The sequence below is a fragment of the Meles meles genome, chromosome 2 (assembly GCF_922984935.1).
Source record: "Meles meles chromosome 2, mMelMel3.1 paternal haplotype, whole genome shotgun sequence".
NCBI classification, from domain to species: domain Eukaryota; kingdom Metazoa; phylum Chordata; class Mammalia; order Carnivora; family Mustelidae; genus Meles; species Meles meles.
In genome coordinates, this window is record NC_060067.1 from 63,695,214 (window position 1) to 63,713,579 (window position 18,366).

Consider the following 18,366-nt stretch of genomic DNA (forward strand, 5'->3'; position numbering starts at 1 on the left):
GCAAGTGGCCGGACACAGCTCTCCTCCGGCACCATCACCGGGACTCAGAATACCTCGTCTGAGAGCATTTCCATCCACTCAGAAGCCTGGGACAGCAACACAGCTAAGTGACGGGCTCCGTTTCAGGCAAGCAATTTTCCCTAGGTCGTCACGGTCTGTCTCAGGCCGAAACAGGACAGGGCCACAGTGCAGACGGGTCAGACTGTTACAAACAAACCTCGTCTGAAGAGGGGGCCTTCCGGAGAGTCACAGACTGCCACAGACTGAGGACTCTCGTGACCATTTCACATGTTCTGACAACACAACAAACCCACCAAAACCTCCAATTAAAACTGTATAGAAATGATGCAGTAAAAACACATTTTTTGTCTGCTCCAAAGGAGGAATTTTTTTTCACTTGTAAAATTTAAGAAGTTTTTCACCATGAAAGTATTCTTACAAGTATAACAATTTTCACCACCAGATTTAGAATCTTGGATAAGAATATATTTTCTCATAAAAGTTCTACCAAAAATAGACTTTATCCTTAACTTAAAAATACAGCTTTGGAAAGCAAAATTAGGAGTTGTTGTAATTCATTACGTTTTATAAACAGCAGTGAAAGACATCAACAGAACAGATTCCATTTTTGAATATAAAAATGTTCATTTCAAAAGCTTGACTTTGTCCTTTAGTAACTTAAAGGTGGGGTTCTTGCTGATTTTCTTGTTAAAGATGGTCAGGAGCTCCTCTTCAGACTTGTGATGCTCATTTGTCACTGCGTAATACTGAGCTAAAACCTTCACAAGGAAAAACAATCATCAAACTGGGGATCTTTTTCCTGAAAATTTGCCTAGAATGTTCTTTCTTTAACCCAGAAGTAGGACAACAGTAAAAAAACAAAAGGAACAGGCATTGGTAGCACAGATGTGTTCTGTGGAAATTCAGACACCTGTACACATAGGAGCACCCTGCTGGATGGGTGTCACACAGAAACGCAGAATTAGATGCAAAAACAGAAGAAACGACTGCTCTGGAATAAGCAAAAGAGAGCAAAACACCAAAAACTGTCATTTTCAAGTTTAATGTGGGCACTGTTCTGGCTAACAAAGTACAATGGGATGTGACCCAATTCCCTCCCATCAGCCCTGAGGAGTGTGAGCAGCTTGAAAATCACCGAGATACAAACAAACGTGTAGTATTTTAGATGGGGGAAAAAAAAACACAAAAACCTGTATAGCTTAAAAAAGGGGCTCTCCCCAGCTTGTATACCTGAGTACAGGAGCCATACCTTTTTCCTTAGCTTTTTGATGGCTACTTCATTGTCTGGGGCCTGTTTCAGAACTGCTTTAATGGTTCCCTTCCAGTTGAATTTACCTACAATATAAAGAATAATACATAAAACATCTTGTTTTGGTGTACTACCAGAGGGATAAGGAAACTTATCTGTGTGACATCTGTTTGCCACCCAGGAAACTAACGCACCTGACAGTACCAAGTAGCAGGTGCCTGACCTGTCCGAGCACAGGGGCCGACAAGCCCGACTCGCCTCCCAGCACGCACTCACCAAGTGAGTAGGTCATGCGGGCATCCTGAGTGCCATCGCCACTGCAAGGATGAAGCAGGACGAGTGGTCCCCAGTTTTGAGACCTCTGATACACTTACAGGGACCAAGACTGTGTGGTATTTGGAGAGGGCAGACACACAGATCAATGAAACAGAATTAAGAACCAGAAGAGAACTACACAAAGACACCAAACTGACTTTTGAGAAGGTACGAAAGCAATTCAGTGAGGTAACAAGAGCCTTCTTAACAAATCGCTGGAGCGATTACACAGGGACCCGCAAAAAAGTGAATCTTGCACTCGGTCTCATCTTTGACTTGAAAATCAACTCCAGCGGGATCACGGGCTAAAGAATAAAATATAAAACTATAACACTTTGGAAAAACGTGGGAAAAAACTTTGGAATCCCGGGCTAGTAAGCAAAGAGTTCTCAGACATGGGACCAAAAGCATGACCTGTTAAAGGGGAAATTACAAATTCGGCTTCATCAAAACTAAAAAGTTTGCTCTATAAAAGATTCTATTAATGGGGCGCTTGGGTGGCTCCGTCAGTTGAATGTCTGACTCTTGATTTTGGCTCCGAGTTGTGAGATCGAACCCATTGCTGGGCTCTGCATGGACTGTGGAGCCTGCTTGGGATTCTCTCTCTTCCTTGCCCTTTGGCTCCTCCCCCTCTGCCACTCAAGTTCTTGCTCTTTCTCTCTTTTTTAAAAAAAAAGGAAAAAAAAATTAAAAAAGATTCTCTTAAGAGGAAAAAGATAAACTACAGATCGAAGGAAAAAAATAACCCTTACAAACCACATAGCCAACAAGAATTAGTACTTGGGACTAAATATGTAAAGAACTCTCAACTCTTAATAGTAAGAAAGAAAACCAATTTCACAAGGGGCAGAAGACAGGAAAAGATGTTATAACGAAGAGATAACATATGGCAAACAAGTACACAAAAAGACGTTCAACATGATGAGGGATGAACAAGTTGAAACCACCCCGAGCTATTACGACACACTAATCAGAATGGAAAAAGAACTAGTATCGCCATCAAACTCTGGCTGGGACCTGGGAGACCCGGGAGAGTCTCACGTCGCTGGGTAATACAGAGCAGTGCGGCCACCCTAAAAATGCTGGCAGTTTCTTTAAAAACAATATGCAGGCCCCACACCACACAGCAACTGCACTCCTGGACATTTCTTCCAGAAAAAGTGGTATGTGCTCCACACAAACTGGTGCATAAATGCTGACACAGCTTTGTTACCTCTGAGAAGTCACTCAGAGCAACCAAAGCCTGGAAACAACCCACGTGTCCTTCAGGAGATGAATGGTCAAGCAAACTCGTCCACCCATGCCATGGACTGGGACTTAATCAAAGGACAGGATTATCAATTCGTGCAACCTGGATGTATCTCCAGATAATAAGGCCGAGTGAAAAGAGTTCATCTCAAAAATTCACATACTAAATGATGTCATTTGGGTAACATTCTGAAAGTACGAAATTATAAAAACGAACAGATCGGTGATGGCCGGGGACAAGTGGGGCAGGGGCATGCAACATGCAACATGGGCCCACAGTGGGGCTCCCTGGGGCGCTGGAAACCTTCCTCTCTTGACTGTACTGATGTCAGCATCAGTGAAGACACTCAGTTGCGCAGGGTGTGACCCCTGGAGGAAACTGGGAAAAGGATACCTAGGTCTCTTTTACTTCTTTCAACTGCATGTGAATCTACTGTCATCTTAAAACAAAACAAAAAAGGAATTTAAAAAAGTCTTATAGGTTCCAAGTCAGGTAGAGGTGGGTTTCAAACTAAGAGGTCTAACCCAGCTTAGGCAGTTACTGAACCTCCACTAATAAAGCCTTGGATCTCACTGGAGGAGGCAGCGTTTTAGAGGACTGAACCCAGGGGCTGGGTTCTGACAAGTATACATTCTGGCTGAGGGAGTTCCAAGCAAGGAGACGTGGGGAGCAGTCAGAGATGGGAGGCTGGTGGGCACTTCCAGGAGAGTAAGAGGGGCAGGGTCAAGGGAAGCAGGAAGAAGGGAAAGGAAACACCACCTCAGAAGGCCATGCTTGCTTTTCCTTCAGTTCCAAAGATCATGTATTTCAAGTCCAGACAGTTTTACCCTTAAAGCTAGAAAGACACTGGACAGTGACCCAAAGAGCTCTCACACCCTACCTGAATCTGCTTTCAGTCTTCCATGTGCCTCTGAAAGGGATGACCTGCCTGAAGGCCCCAGGTCCTTCCCCACCCTGGAGGGCAGACCTCTCCAAATGATGGCAGTCATACCTTTTGTAGGAGTCTCGTGGTTTTCTGGTTCTCCGCCCTCAGGAGGTCCCAAGAACTTTCTCTTTTTCTTCTTATAATCTGTGTCATCTGAGTAGCAAGATTGAGGAAAAAAAAAAAGTTTGCATTTATAATAGCAGCTACCATTTAAGGAAAGGCCAGGCTGCTTACATCCGTCATCTTGCCCACCGCCCAAGCAACCCAGCACCTGTGGGCTTCTCCTCCTCCATCATAGGAGCACATGGCAAATTGAGACATGGTCACTTGCCTGGCCAGAGCCCAAAGCTTAAGCCCTTGGCCTTACTTGGTTCAGATGTGAAGTCTAACAGAGTTGACCCAGCCCCAATTCACTGCTTCATAATCTGCTTCACAAAGCCCAGAGCATACACTTGCCACACACCTTCCGAGTGCTTCTGCTTTCTCTTTCCAGGCCGAGCTTTTGTGGGCTCCTCCTTGGTGTCTCCTGCACAGGCCCCAGCTTCATCCACTGCCCTGTCAGCAGCCCCCTCCGCCTCACCGGCCTTTCTCTGGCTTTTCTTCCCTGCAGACCCCAGGGCTTCCCCTCCGGCCGCCTGGCCTGTTTTGTGCTTCTTAGCCTTTTGATTCTTCGAGTTCTCTTGGTGGTTTTCTAATTTTAGTTCTTTCTTCTCTTTTTTCCTATTCTTCTGCCTTTCTTCCTTCCTTTCTCTCTTATTCTTCTTCACCTCTGCTTGCTTTTCTGTGCTGTCACTTGTTCCAGAGGGTGGCACCTTGGCGGAGAGCTCTGCGCGGGGTGGGCTGACCGCCTGGGTGAGGGGCTGCTGGTCTTGACCCTTACTGACTGCTTCCTTATTATGAGGCAAAACCAAAACACACATAAATACTCATTCCAGACTGTTCACGTCACTGCACATGGCTACTAAGCAAACTGTTCCAAGAAAAATATCTACTACTTACCATTTTATAACTCTGCCCACCCCCCAAGAGCTAAAACATAGCAGTAAATATTATTCAGTGGGGGTGGGGGGGACTTCCCCCAGCCCACACTCCACCCTGAATTTAACAAACTTTTCGTTCCACTGGAAAAGTGAAGAATCCTTATGTCACATAAACTAGATCTTTAATTTTAGCACACTCTTCACCTTTCTTTCTGATAGAAGGGGGGCACTTGGGTATGACAGAAACCACGAGATTTACACATCTGCAGACCTGGGTTCAAGCACCAGCTCAGTTACTTACTAGCCGGGTGACTCAGGGCAAGTTATTTATCTGCTCCGAACCGATTTCCTCACTGACAGAATGAAAGGGAGTAAGATGTACCTTGTACAGCTAATGTACGAATAAAATGGGAAGTGATGTCCTGGGCTTAAGCTCACGGCACTCAGTAAGGAGGAGCAGACTGAGGACGCTCAAAGGAGCCACTGAGTGCACAGGACAGGCTCTGTGAGCTCTGCAATACTAGACGGGTCTCATCTACTCGTTATTCAGATCAGAGGACGACCCGTGGAGGACAGGCCTCCGGGACACAAAGCTGGAGGGTGAAGCCCGGGGAGCAGGGAAGCAGAGGAAGCTAAGGAGCTACTCGCCCCAGAGGAAGATAAACGTCTGGCTGCTGCACTGCCTCATTCAAGCCAGCATGCAGATCCGATTGGGAACAGACTCCAGCAGAACGAGTCCCACTGCCCGCTGCCCCACCCCTGAACATCTGCTGGTCTCCACGATAGCCCCTTCACAGGAGATGGCCCCAGAAATGTCCTGAACTGCTCTGGGAACCCTGGACTCTTCACCCAACAGGGGTGCCATCTTCATTAGGTACCAGCCAGGTGACAGGCCAAGTCACCTCTAGTCTTCCTCCTTTGGGAGCCTGGGTCTCAAGGAGGGAGCTCCTACCCCCCAAAATGAGCCGAAAAAAGGACTGGCTTTGCCTTACACCTCATTCAGTGCTCAGCCCTGGCTGAGATCACAGCCCCTGGGAGAGGAATGGTAAACTGACCAGCTGCGATTTCCCCAGCAGCTCAGGGAAATCAGCCAGACCAGGCACATGGCAGAAGGGCAGGAAATGAGCTCATAAGCAGACTCAGGAGAAAGAAGGGGACAAAGTCGCTTCACTCCTGGCCTACAGTTTCATTTTCTATCTTAGTCAGGCACTGTATGACCACTGAAAGCCACAAACCTGAGCCTGCCTTCTGCCCAGTACAGACCATGTCTCTAGCTGCTGCCTCCCCTCTGCACCCAGAGGGGGAGACAGCACCCCATCTTGCAGCCACTTGGTAATGGAAGGACAAAGTCATTCCCTATCTTCTTTCTACTTCATTCCAGGCTCTCGTTAAATGCAGTCTCATCAGTGATGCCTTCATTGACCCTTCTTCCAAACAGAGCCCCTCCCACTCCGCACCCCTCCTCCTACCTTCCATTTCCTCCTTGTACTTCCCATGCCCCGTCGTGTTGATCTGGCCTGGACCCCCGTACACAGTCATCTGTGGCAGGACATTGTCCTGATTACAGCTGCCTGTACAGGGACCAGGCCCGCTCTGCTGGGGCAGAGGAAGCATCCCAGTAGACAAGGACATAGGGCCTCTGGCTGGCTGGATCAACACCAGAGGCAAAGCAGCAACAAGCCATGTCTTACAGAGCTCAGTTTACCAGGAGCTACGTACTGATTACTCATTTACTTCTTAATATGTTCAGTTTCAAAAGGGCAATCAGAAAATACGTTTTTCCCAAACTTTGCAGTGACCTGATTCCAAATCTTTCTTACTTTAAAATCATGTAAATAACCTTTACAAAGAAGGTGCCTCAGAAATGCTAATTAAATGACTGGTGACAGTGCCCACTTCGGCAGCACACGTACCACAACTGGGATAATGCAGGGATTAGCACGGCCCGTGCAAGGATGGCATGCATGTGACTATTCTAAGATTCCAAAGGCCCAATTTGTATGTTCTGAAAGAGTCAAATGCCAGGACGGTTTCATCTTTATCCCAAGGTACTGCCCAAATTATTCTACATAAGTCCATCAACTCCTGGCAACGTGAATACAATAAACCACGGTCAGAAAAGCTCACTGTTGTTTTTCAAACTACTAATGATGTAAGTCTCCAAATGGGATATAAGCTCCAAGTCGGAACAAAGTGCAGGTGAATTAATGGGGGAATAATTTTAAATGAACAATGTCATCAGTAAGATGGCCACATGATATCAAACCAAGACTCTCTGCATGGAGTCCACATCTAGAGGTCTCTCAGATCGAACCTGTTAGGAGTCTCACTGAGTTACTGCAGGCGGGTGCCCACTCCGCAAGGGAAGGAGACAGAGGCTCAGCAGATGCCCACTCCACACCAGCACCTGCAGAAAGGGGTGCTTCCATAGCCTCAGCTGCTTTAATCCATGTACGGGGCCTTCTGGGAACCCCTCCAAGAACCCCATGCCCACGCCCATGTCCTCACTGTTTATTTTCTTCATGGCACTGTCGCCACCTGACATATAACACGTTTTTGTTCAGGACCTGCCACAGATTAGGTGCTCACCAAGTACTGAATAAAGACACGAACAGGACTATCCACTTTTCTTTAAGACAAGGAAACCAAGGCTCAGGGAGGTTAAATAAAGTGCCCAAGATCAAACATTTGGCCAACAGCACGGCAGGGATTCAAACCAGGTCTGTCAGACACTCAAAGCTCCTGCTCTTTCCAGTACATCCCACTGCCTGATTTCTAAGGAAATTGTCTCATGTTAGCTGGTACCATTATCGAACATTGAGATTAAATACCTTTCTCTGCACAATAAGGAAATCTTCTCTGCAGTGCATTCAGTTTATTCTTTCCCATAAATGAAGGCACAAAGAGGCTCTCTGAAAAAGAAGGCTGTCTTGACCTCCAAAAATAAGACATTCCCATTTCATTATTACTAATCACTTTGCCACATTGCAAATCTAAATTAGATCTGACTTACATTGCTGGAAGCTTCAGAAAAGATATTCCACACCTGTTCCAGAATAGATTCATTATGAACTTTTAAACTGTTCTTCATCCAATTCTGTAAGAAACAAAAAGAAGAAGAAAAAAAACCTCTTGTTCCATTTTGACAGGTACATGCATGCTCAGTTACCAGTGGGCCATACATCCCCTCCACTCAGGGAAGACACAGCAAATCCATACCTGAAATTTTGCCTTTTTCCTGGGAACGTTGTCAAAACCACTAATTTGTTCTAAAAGTTCTCTCACTTTGGGGCTGACATTGGGTCTTTTTATTAATTCATTAATTTTCTACAAAAAAGGAAGATAAGGCAAAAGTAATAAACAACTGGCACAGGAGTTTCATGAAAGCCAAATCAAGTATCATTTCCCATGGCTAGAGGTTTCTCATCCCAAGGCTAGATTTTATATTCATGTCTATGCTTGTAAATTCACCACAGTACTAAAAAGTCCTAACCAGAGCAATTAGGCAAGAAAAAGAAATAAAAGCATCCAAATTAGAACGAAGTAAAATCAATTCTTCATAAATGATTTGTCTTACGTGCAGAATGCCCTAAAGATTCTATATAAAAAAAAAACCCATTAGAACTAATAAATTCAGCAGTCACAGGATGCAAAATCCACACTTGAAAATTAAGTTCTAGATTTCTATATACTCTTGACACTCTGAGAATGAAATCAAGAAATTGAGTCCATTTACAACAGCAATAAAAGAATGAAACAAACTTAATCATTAAGGAAGGGAAAGACTTATATGCTGAAAACTATGAACATCATTGAAAGAATCTAAACAAGACATAAACAGGGGTTCCTGGCTGGCTCAGTAGGAGGAGCATGTGACTCTTGATCTCAGGGTTGTGAGTTCAAGCCCCATGCTGGATATACAGATTTCTTAAAAAGTAAAACTTAAAAAAAGATTTTAAAAAGAAAGAAAAAAGTCACAAATTAATGGAAAGACATTGTGTTGTGGGTTGAAAGACTTAATATTAAGATGGCATTACCAACCAAAGTGAGGTACAGGTTCAGATGCAAGCCTATGAAAATCCAATTGACATTTGTGGGGTTTTTTTTGCAGAAATAGAAAACTCCACCCTAAAATTCACATGGAATCTGAAGGGACACCAAATAGGTCCAATAGTCTTGAAAAAGAAAAAGCTGGAGGTCTCATGCTTTCTGATTTCAAAGCCCATCATAAAGCTAGAGTAATCACAAATGCGTGGCACTGGCATAAGGATGGACACATCATCAAGAGCCAAAGGGCAAATAGTGTACGAAGTCCCTAGAGTAGTCAGATTCAGAGAGAGAGAAAGCAGAATGGTAGGTGTCAGGGGCTGGGGGAGGAGGGGACATGAAGAGTTATTGTTTAACAGGAGCAGAGTTTCAGTTTGGGAAGATAAAAACATTCTAGAGATGGACAGTGGGGCTGGTTGCACAGCAGTGTGAAATGTACTTAATTGTGTACTTAAAAATGGTTAAAGTGGTCAATGCTAGGTCATATGTAACTTAGAATTTTTTAGAAACTTGGGGAAAAAAAAGCCAAAAGTGATCCAAAGACTGAGACAAAAATGGCTATTACAGACTAGGAAATTACCTGAGGACCAAGACAGCAAGCGATTGTCTAGATCTAATAAATAAATGTGAAATAGCAAGAAAAGAACAGGGATGAAAATTAAATTAGTGACCTAGGAAAATGCTTATGGCAATCTCAGTGAAAGCAGAAGAAAAAGACAGCTATTCAAATGAGAGCAATGATAGCACACAAGAAAGATGGTCACTCATGAGCCAACAGGACAAATCAACACAGCAGAATGCAGGATAATGTACTTGCATTAGGAAAGAAAGCTACATATAAACACACCAGAAAAAATGGGTACAGGAGACTAAGAGGAGGATGAGACAGATTTTCTAGGCCCTCAGGCAGAAAAACCAATCAAGACAATGACATGAGGTGGACAAGGAAGATCAAGCTGGCTGGGCACTGGCCACGTAGTGTCACAAAAGAACAGGGCACTGGGGACAAAGCTCGGAGGAAAACACTGTGACCCCAGAAAGTGGGCGCTCTCTCCCTGAGCCATCTATCCACTCTGTGTATAAGCACAGAGACCTCTAGAAGGATGCTCCAAGAACGGTAATACTGACAGGATTCCAAAATTCTGTCTTTAAAACTGAAGGGTTTAAGGATTTAAAAAAAAAATTACAAACCACCCTCCCCCCCCCCACCCCCCACCCCCCCGGGAGTCAAGCTGTCAGAGAGGTCATAGCCAGCTCATTCATTCTCCCAGTACACTCATCCATCTGTTCACACAGCCAGCTAGGGGCTCAGGAAGGAATCCGATGACTGGTGGGCAGGTGGACCAGGATGGAAGCTGGAGGGACAGCTCTTGATCTAGAATCCAGTGACAGTACTACTGAAGCCTGACCGTTTACAGCAGGCCCAGCAAACCTTTTCTGTGAAGGGCCAGGTAGTCAAGATTTTAGGCTTTGTGGACCACTGGGTTTCTGTCCCAACTACTCAGTGCTGCCCTGGTAGCTTTAGGTAAAAACAGACAACATGTAAACCAGCGGGCTACAGTCTGCAGACCCTGCCTTCAGATTTCCTTCAAGACACAAAGGAAATCCTTCACCCACGTACAACAAGCTTAGGGCCTAGAATGTCTATCTTGTTTCTTGAGGGGGAATCAAGATTCAGTATGAGCCCAAAAGTGAGCCTGATGATCTCTGGCCTAAATATCTTTGTTAAAAAAAGGAGTTTCACTGGCTTCTCAGTCTGCACGGGGCACCTAGTTCGTCCTTTGTGAATGGAGGATTTTCCCTCCCAGAAGTCTGAAAACTTACATTTAAAACTAACACCAAAGGGAGTTAACTATAATTTATTTGGTTTCTAGGAGAACAGAGAATTTCCATAAAGATGGCATTTATCTTTTCTTTCTCCTACCTTCTATTCTGAATCCTTCCTGCTATCCATTCTGTAAATGGGGGGTACCATTCTGGATGCTGTACCTCTCAGTGAATTAGGGATTTTGCTGAGTTTGACATTTTTACTGTGCATGTTTCCATTTTATTTAAATGGAAAATTCCTTGTATTTATGAAAATGTCTTTATTTTGCTCGATTCTGGTGACTGATAGATATGGCAGATTACAACATGGTTTGAGTGATAGGAACTGAATTATCACCAGAAGCAGATAAAGATTAGAAAGCATCCATTCAGTCTCATAGCCAAGGGAAAAATAGTGAGAATTCTAAAACCCTTTTTTGCAAGAAGTCTGCAAAACATGGGATTAAAGACAAATTACATTGCAACTGTATTAACAGAGAAATAAGAACTCCTTGTCATGATTTAGTTGTTCAACCTCAACCTGTCCCAAGACAATGTTTCTGCGTCTTGCCTGCACATATGATGCACTTGTTCTTAGGCTTCCAGAGAAAACGGAAAATGTCAGAAGCCACCTGATGAATTAGAAAGACCTTACCTGAATCCATGCTTGCTGTTTAATATCGCCTTTGTGGGTTTTACCTTCATAACCTTTGCCGCCATACTTCTGTTCTTCACTGATGCACTTCACATGGTTTTTGTAGTCATCGCCCCTTCAGAGGGATAGAAAGTTCTGCCATCAGATTGATTCTCCAACTGGAGGCTCTATCTGATGCCCGCAGCTGCTCAGACCTCCTGCATTCCACAGTTCTCCTACGCTTACCACGTCCTTCCTCCAGACTGTTCAGTATAAAGCCCATCCCCAAACTTCCTACCCATTTTTATACAGATGTCCCCCACTGACAGAGAGTATTTTTTCTGGTCATAAGTATATAATAATACTTATTTACTTTTTGTAAAAAAGTATGTAATAAGTAATTCATTATAGAGTAAGTTAAAAGTTCAAGTAAAATAGTGGAATCTTATCACTAAAAAGTTCTAGATCTGCGAGTCTTGGCAAACAGGGAGACTTGATTCTGTCTCCTACAATCATTTTGAAGCTCCGCGGGATCCTTGGGGAAATGTCTGGGACCAGGCGGGGGGGCAAGGTCCCCCAATAAGAAACAACCCAATTTTCACCTGCTTTATAGATCAGGCTTCCTCCCAGCATTAGTTATGAACAAAGTCTTTAGCAGTTTCTAAAAACTGCTTTTAAAAAAATCACTGCTCTAAAATGAAATTAAAATGGATTTTTAGCAAATGGCTTCCAAACCCCTCAGAGGACACTGAGGCCGATGGACCAAAAGCCGCCTTTGCACTTAAACTGTGTGAAGCTGAAGGGGACTCAGCAGAAGACTGAGGTGAGCCGTCTGCTAATAATGACCCACCTCAGGAAAGAATAGGTAAGCAAGTCAGAGATCTGTCCCGTGCCCACCCCCAGTCCTCACCTTTACAAAGACCCCTCAGTGGAAGTACCTGACACGCTAGTGGGCCAGGAACTCACCTCTACCATCACCTGTGAACTTCTGGGGGAACCCAATCTTCCCCCGGCCCCCACTGTGAATGAGTCAACTCTTTTTCTGGTTTATAAGTCCCACTCCTCAGCGTGACCAGCACACTGTGCTCTTGAAGCCTTATTCTTCACCTCTCAGGGTCTCCTAACGGTGGCAAGGAGGTGTTGCCGAGTGCCACTGACGGACCAAATGCTCCAAACATCCTCATCTTCCCCCCACCCTCCTTGTCTTCTCTTTGAACTGTCCTTAGAAAACAAGTCATAAAGCACTTTTTTCCCCTTAATTTCTTTCCTCAAACTTATCTCTATTTTTTTTTTTCTTAAGGCTTCATGGGGCCAGGGCTTCTAAAACTGGTCTGGACCTTTAATATGATCTTCAAGACTTGTGTAGAACTTACCAGAAATCTTTACCGCAGTCAATGCAAGACAGGCATTCACAGTTTCTGCAAATAGCCACATGCTTTTCTACTTGTACTTTCTTCACTGATTCACCACATGCATTGCACGTAAAAAATACCATTTTTAGCTAAATGGTTATGTATTCTCTATACAAGCTAGGTGTGAAGTCTAGTCCTAAAAATTAAAAGAAAGGAAAAATTAACTATCACTGTAATCTGAAACTTCTGTTCCCAATAAAGAATCATAAAACTCACTTTTCAACCATAATTTCACATGAAAATAGCTACAAAGAATAGAATCGAGGTTGATTAGTGAACTACATAAAACTCTACCAGCATATAAGTAAAGTTATAACTTACAGTAACAGTGGCTGCCATTTGTTAAGCACCCGCTCACCATGTGAGGGCCTGTTCTAAGAGTTTTATACATATTAACCTATTTAATCCTCACAGCAACCCTGGAGGGAAGGACTGTTACTGTATAAAATTTACATGGCGAATGGAAACAGATTAAGTTACTTCTCCAAGGTCACAAAGTAGTAGACCCAGGGTTTAATTTTGGTAGGTTGGCTCCAAGGGAAGAAGTTTTAGGGACATTAAGCAAAATGTCTTACATTTTCTAATGGAAAGTTCACTTGCCCCACCCCACCCCCATGCCTTTAGATGTGAATCGCCAAATTATTTCAGAACATAGTGAGGGGGGAATTCAGGAGGGATTAGAAAATGAAGAGGTGTAAACATCTCTTAAAACACAGAAAACATTCATATAGGCGTGACTACATATCCACAGGTGTTAGTTCTGAGGATGTGCCCTCAGTTTTAGTGCACAAGGAGTAGGTGAGGGAGGGGCCTCCTTCATGTGGCTTCTTACTGGATCAATGAAGAAGTGGAACCATGTATCAAGGTGTCCCAGCTGCTGGGCACTGAATTACTGGAGGGCATTCACAGACCCAGGGGTCCCAAGCACTACCCCAAGATTTAGTATGTCTGTTGCAAATACATAACTACCATTTACAGACTTCACTACCATACTCAACAAAACAAATTCATCCAAAAGTGTTATGGGAGTCACAGTAACTTTCCATGGCTACACAGTTTTTTAATCACACATTCTTCAAGAATATTGTTATTTTGCATTATAAATTTCACAGCAAAAATACTGGCAACTGTTTGACCCAGCATATTCTTCCTCTTTATAAAGGCAAGGGTAAGGGTCAAGTAAACTGGTGCACTCTGATTCACACAAAAATCCTTCACAGATGAGCTACGGGGTTCGCAAGAGAATTTCCATGCACGAAATCACCCTCTCTTCCACTCCCATGTTCTCGGTCACTGTCAGGTCACATATAAGGAAGTTTCAGGGCTGTTCCTTTCCATTCAGCCTTGAATGGAAATGTACATCCTGGCTGCAACCCCAGGGTTTACGAAGGCCCAGCCGACGCCCATAGAAGCCTCTTGCCTGTCGGACATCAGCTTGCCTAATATGCTACACGCAAAGGCAGGTCCCCCGCTCTGGGTTCCCCTGAGCAGCTTGCCATCAGTGTGTCCTGGCAAGGGAGGGCCTGTGGTCAGCCACAGCCTCGCAACCAATCCAGACGGAAGCAAACCTGATTGTTCTCGGATGTGAGGCAACCATAACCATCTTCTCATCTGGTTATCATAAAGACGTGCCAACCAGTCACAAGTCCTAGGGAGCTGATCAAGTGGACTGGGACCCTGCTTCCCCCAACCCTGGCATTCTGTAGGTAGCAGATGGATGCTCAATGGCAGGCAATGAGATCATCGGCCGCTTGGCCTCACAAGGGGAAAACAAAGGCCAGAACAAGAACCAACACGTTATTCAGTAGTCCATGGAGGCACTTTCGTGTAAGGACCAGTGCAAATCGTTAGTCACCAAGAAATGGATGGCCTTTGTGACCACATGGTACAAGCAGCTGCGTCCAGCCAAATTATCTGCTGAAAATTTTAAAAATACTTTCATTATGAAATCCAACAATGAAAAATACCCCCTCAAACTTAAGCTATGGCCTAGCACTTTCTGACTTTCATTGCAGAGGTCTGTTCTATTTCTCAATCGAGGGGACGAGGGGAGGGGAAAAGGTTTCCGCAAGCTTTGAGATTCAACTGGGAGACTCAGCCTGTCACTGAAGGTCAGGAATTAAAGGCTGGGGAGGTCAGCTGGAAACAAAACGTATCAACTGAAAGAAGCTAGTGATGTTGACAAAAAAGATGCTCGCAATATCTGTGCAAAACACGTTATCTCTCTGGGGATTAGCCAGGCACCGAGTAAACATCAGTTCAGAAGAGGATTAGAATTTAGTCACGTGTCCCATTGGAAAACTACCCCTTCGACCCTTTTCATTTGGTCTTTTGTGGCAAATGTTCACATCTAGAAATTTTGGGGGGGGGGGTTGTCAAACAGAATGGGTAGCTTGCAGGGAAAGTCACAGCTCAGTCTCTCAGCGCCTCAGATCTCCAGAGCCACTGCTGCATTTTTACACTTGCTCTCAAATGGGGACAGTGTGGCCACCCACTTGTTAATGAGATGAGGTTTGTAAGGAGCTTACCCCTCCCTTTTAAAGCTCTGAGGACACCCCAGCACTAGCCAAGAGTCACCTTGATCAAGCCTCAAATCTGAACACCTTTCCTGTATGCAGTAAACACCTTTGGGGCTGGGGGGTTGAGGGGTTGGGGGGTTGAGGGCACACGAGGACAGCAAGCTCCAAACCATCCCAACCACGCAGTGGGCTGAGTGGCCCAAGTTTTCGAGCAGGCTTAACAACGGCAGAAGTGTAAATGCTACAAGCTTACAAAAAGGCGCCCTCTGAAAAGTCAGTCCCTCTAATGGAAGATAGCAAGCACTGCCTAGAACAAAAAAAGAAGCTTAGTCAGATTTCACAAAAGTAAGTAAATGTGAAAGAACTTCAAGTTAACTTTCAAATGGATATTTTTGGTAAATTTGTGACATTTACACTTCAGACATTTGGAAAGCTGGAAACAAGCTGCATTAAGACTTCTAGGACACTCTCTCCACAGGGCTCAGATATTATGTATTTCAACCTGTAGTCCCAAGTTTAAAGACACATGGCATTTTTTATGGGGTTGAGCCTAAATAAGGATCCCCATTTTCCTTCCCTGGCTCCCCAACTATCTGTGCACAAGGCAGGTCCCAATACAGCCACAGAGATTCTATGTGCTCTTCCTTCTAGAGATATGGACACGTGAAAAGAGAAAGCAAGTGTTTGTGGACCGGTCAAGAGCATACTCGGGTTCTCACCCCCCATAAGTCACTGTAATTCATTTCGGCAGACCTTTGGTCAATGCCCAGGGTGCACTGGGATCCAGATACACCTGGGAGCCTTCCCCAAAGGAAACCAGTCACTGTCTGAGCTTCCGTGTCTCTAGTCGTCTGTTTGGTCAACTTACTGAGCTCTCAGCAGAGGCCATAACCCAAGAAAAAGAAGATGAATTACAGAATAAATCATCAGCTCTCCATAAAGCCATTTCACACTAACAATCACAACTGCACCCAACACCTCCGGAACAGGTGTGATCATGCCACCACCCTGGCATCTGTAAGAGAAAACAGAGGCTCAGAGAGGTTAAGTGATTAGGCTGGAGACACAGGGAATGGCACAGGTGGCCTTGACAAGCCCAAGCTTCTGCCCTGCCTTGTCATCTTGACTTGCCATGTTTGTGGCCATTTGCTTGGCCATTATTCACATGTGGGACCCTGAGACCCTCATCCCCAAAGAAAAACAAGAATAAGAACAACAACAACAACAAGGCTCTACAGTGACCTTCCATTTTACACTGTAAGGATTCTGAAGGTCCCCACACACTGAACAAGGATACCACCCATGTCACAGCTGAAGATATTAGGTGATGGAAAATGAGGCTGAGTTGAGGGGAGCAGATGGCAACAACAGGGGCTGGAAACCTGTGAGGGACGTGGGGCACCTCAGGCTCCTCTTAACAGGATGGTGGCCCAGTTCTGTTGAATGTTCTGGCGACTCAGGGCCAGAGATCTGAGAGGGAGCCTGCATCTGCCAATGAAAAATGACCTCAAGCTACCTTAACTTTCCAGATTCTGTTCACCTATAAAATGGGTCTAATACCTATCTTAGAGCACTGTGTGGAAAATAAGAGATAGGAAAGATTCATCCTTACCCAATGGAAGAAAGAATTTCTTATGACCTATTAATTTCCCTATCAATGCTATTGCACCTGATTCCCTGCTAAACCCATGTCTCTTTAAACATGAGTAGTTTCATAAAATCACTCATCTCCTCTGGGTCCCTGTCCCATGGGGACCTACTCTGCCACCCTGTTCCCCGATACAAAGACTTCACATTTATTTCTAGAATTGGGATTTCGAGTTCTCTTTAAACCTTTCTGCCTCTACATTTTTATATTGTTTATTTTTACAAAAAACTACAGTCACTACTCTTAAAACATTCTCTCACAGACATATATGCACAGACCCAGACCCCACGACCACTGCCAAAACAGCCCTCCTCGGGGGCCAGGCTGGCAACGTCAGCACAATCCCCAGTGAGCCCTGTGACCTCCAACAAGCCACTGTCCCCTCTGAAATTCAGGTTCTCCCACCTGTGAAACAAGGGGTCAGGAACCCCTTCCAGGGGCAGAATTCCAAGAAACCAAGAGTACGGTACAAGGGAAGGACAGAAGAGTACACACTGTCCACCATCTTGCCTAAACCCGTGTGGGGGTGAGGATGATCTCCATGTGCGCTCACCCTGTGAGGCTGGCACCTCTAACTCCACTTAACACATAAGCACAGGGAGGCGGGCCAAAGTTGAGCCTTGTCTCTCCACCTCCCCATGCGCTGCATCACCAGCATCCCTTCGCTGGTGTTAACAGCTGTGGAAGTCTGCCACGTGTCAGACACAATGCTAGGCACTGAGGGCTGGGGGTTGCTGTGTGAGTCCCAAGCGAGCCCTCTGCAGGGAAGTCAGCCTTGCAAGTACACCCTGCCTGGCTCCCCAGAGGTAGGTGCTGCAGAAAATCCAGGCCTTCACGGCCCAGGTGCCAAGCCCTGTCCTAGGTGATTAATACATTTCTGCTCATGTCCTCCTTGCAGCACTACTCTGAGTTAGGTTCTATAGGATTCCCTTTTGGGAGACCAAAGCACAGAGGTAAAAAACGAGTAAGTAACTTGCAGAAAGTCACAACCAGTTAGTGGCAAACCTGGACTTCCAGGCAGTTATATACAGCGGCCCTAAGTCGGTGGTCTCCAGCACTGTGTCCTAAAGCCTACTCCTTAGGGAAAGAGCTCCCCAGGCCTCAGGGGAGACGAGAGCCTTGCCCCCGACCCGCGGTCACCCTGGACAGAAGGGGTTCCCGACACGAGGGCCTTTCCGCCTGAAAACCCGGACGAATCGGTCATCCTAAGTCCAGGGGCCCCTCCACTGCCCCAGAGCACGAGCGGGATCTGAATTGCGCTGCCTCCTCCTCCCGTGGGGAAGTCCGAGGAGGGGCTCTAATGAGGGAAACGCAGGCAGCGGCCACACCGCCCGCCCCGGAGCCCCAGCGTCCCGGGTCAGACCTCTGAGCCGCCGCCCCTCACCTCTCAGCCAGCGCCCGCCAACGGTTTCAACCGGCCGCAAAGAGCACGTGGAAACGCCGCCGCCCGTGCAGCGCTGCAGCCACCTCCCTCCAGAGAGCCCGGGCGCAGAAACCACTTCGGGGCGGCCCCCCGCGCCTGCGCGCCGCGGCCACCTCCCGGCGGAAGTGACGGCCCCGG

General features: G+C 45.6%; 1 protein-coding gene across 1 annotated transcript; it reads right to left on the reverse strand.

The window, feature by feature from the left end:
- Positions 1-464: 464 nt before the first annotated feature.
- Positions 465-18,323, reverse strand: LYAR (Ly1 antibody reactive). Its single transcript, XM_045996911.1, has 9 exons — positions 18,190-18,323; positions 12,600-12,774; positions 11,248-11,362; positions 7,959-8,066; positions 7,753-7,836; positions 4,223-4,649; positions 3,826-3,912; positions 1,271-1,356; positions 465-779 (listed from the first exon to the last, which is right to left on the reverse strand). Exons 2-9 carry the CDS (start codon positions 12,719-12,721, stop codon positions 645-647), a joined length of 1,164 nt encoding a protein of 387 aa, XP_045852867.1. The 5' UTR covers positions 12,722-12,774; positions 18,190-18,323; the 3' UTR covers positions 465-644.
- Between the last annotated feature and the right edge of the window lie 43 nt (positions 18,324-18,366).

Bases quoted from the DNA above. Each gene is read 5' to 3' on its own strand.
- LYAR (XM_045996911.1), bottom strand. From the start codon at position 12,721: ATGGTATTTTTTACGTGCAATGCATGTGGTGAATCAGTGAAGAAAGTA. The intron at 4,650-7,752 runs GTAAGTCAGATC...CCTCATAATAAG, and splicing joins TTTCTGAAGCTTCCAGCAAT to GAAGCAGTCAGTAAGGGTCA. The intron at 1,357-3,825 runs GTATGACTGCCA...TTTATATTGTAG, and splicing joins CCACGAGACTCCTACAAAAG to GTAAATTCAACTGGAAGGGA.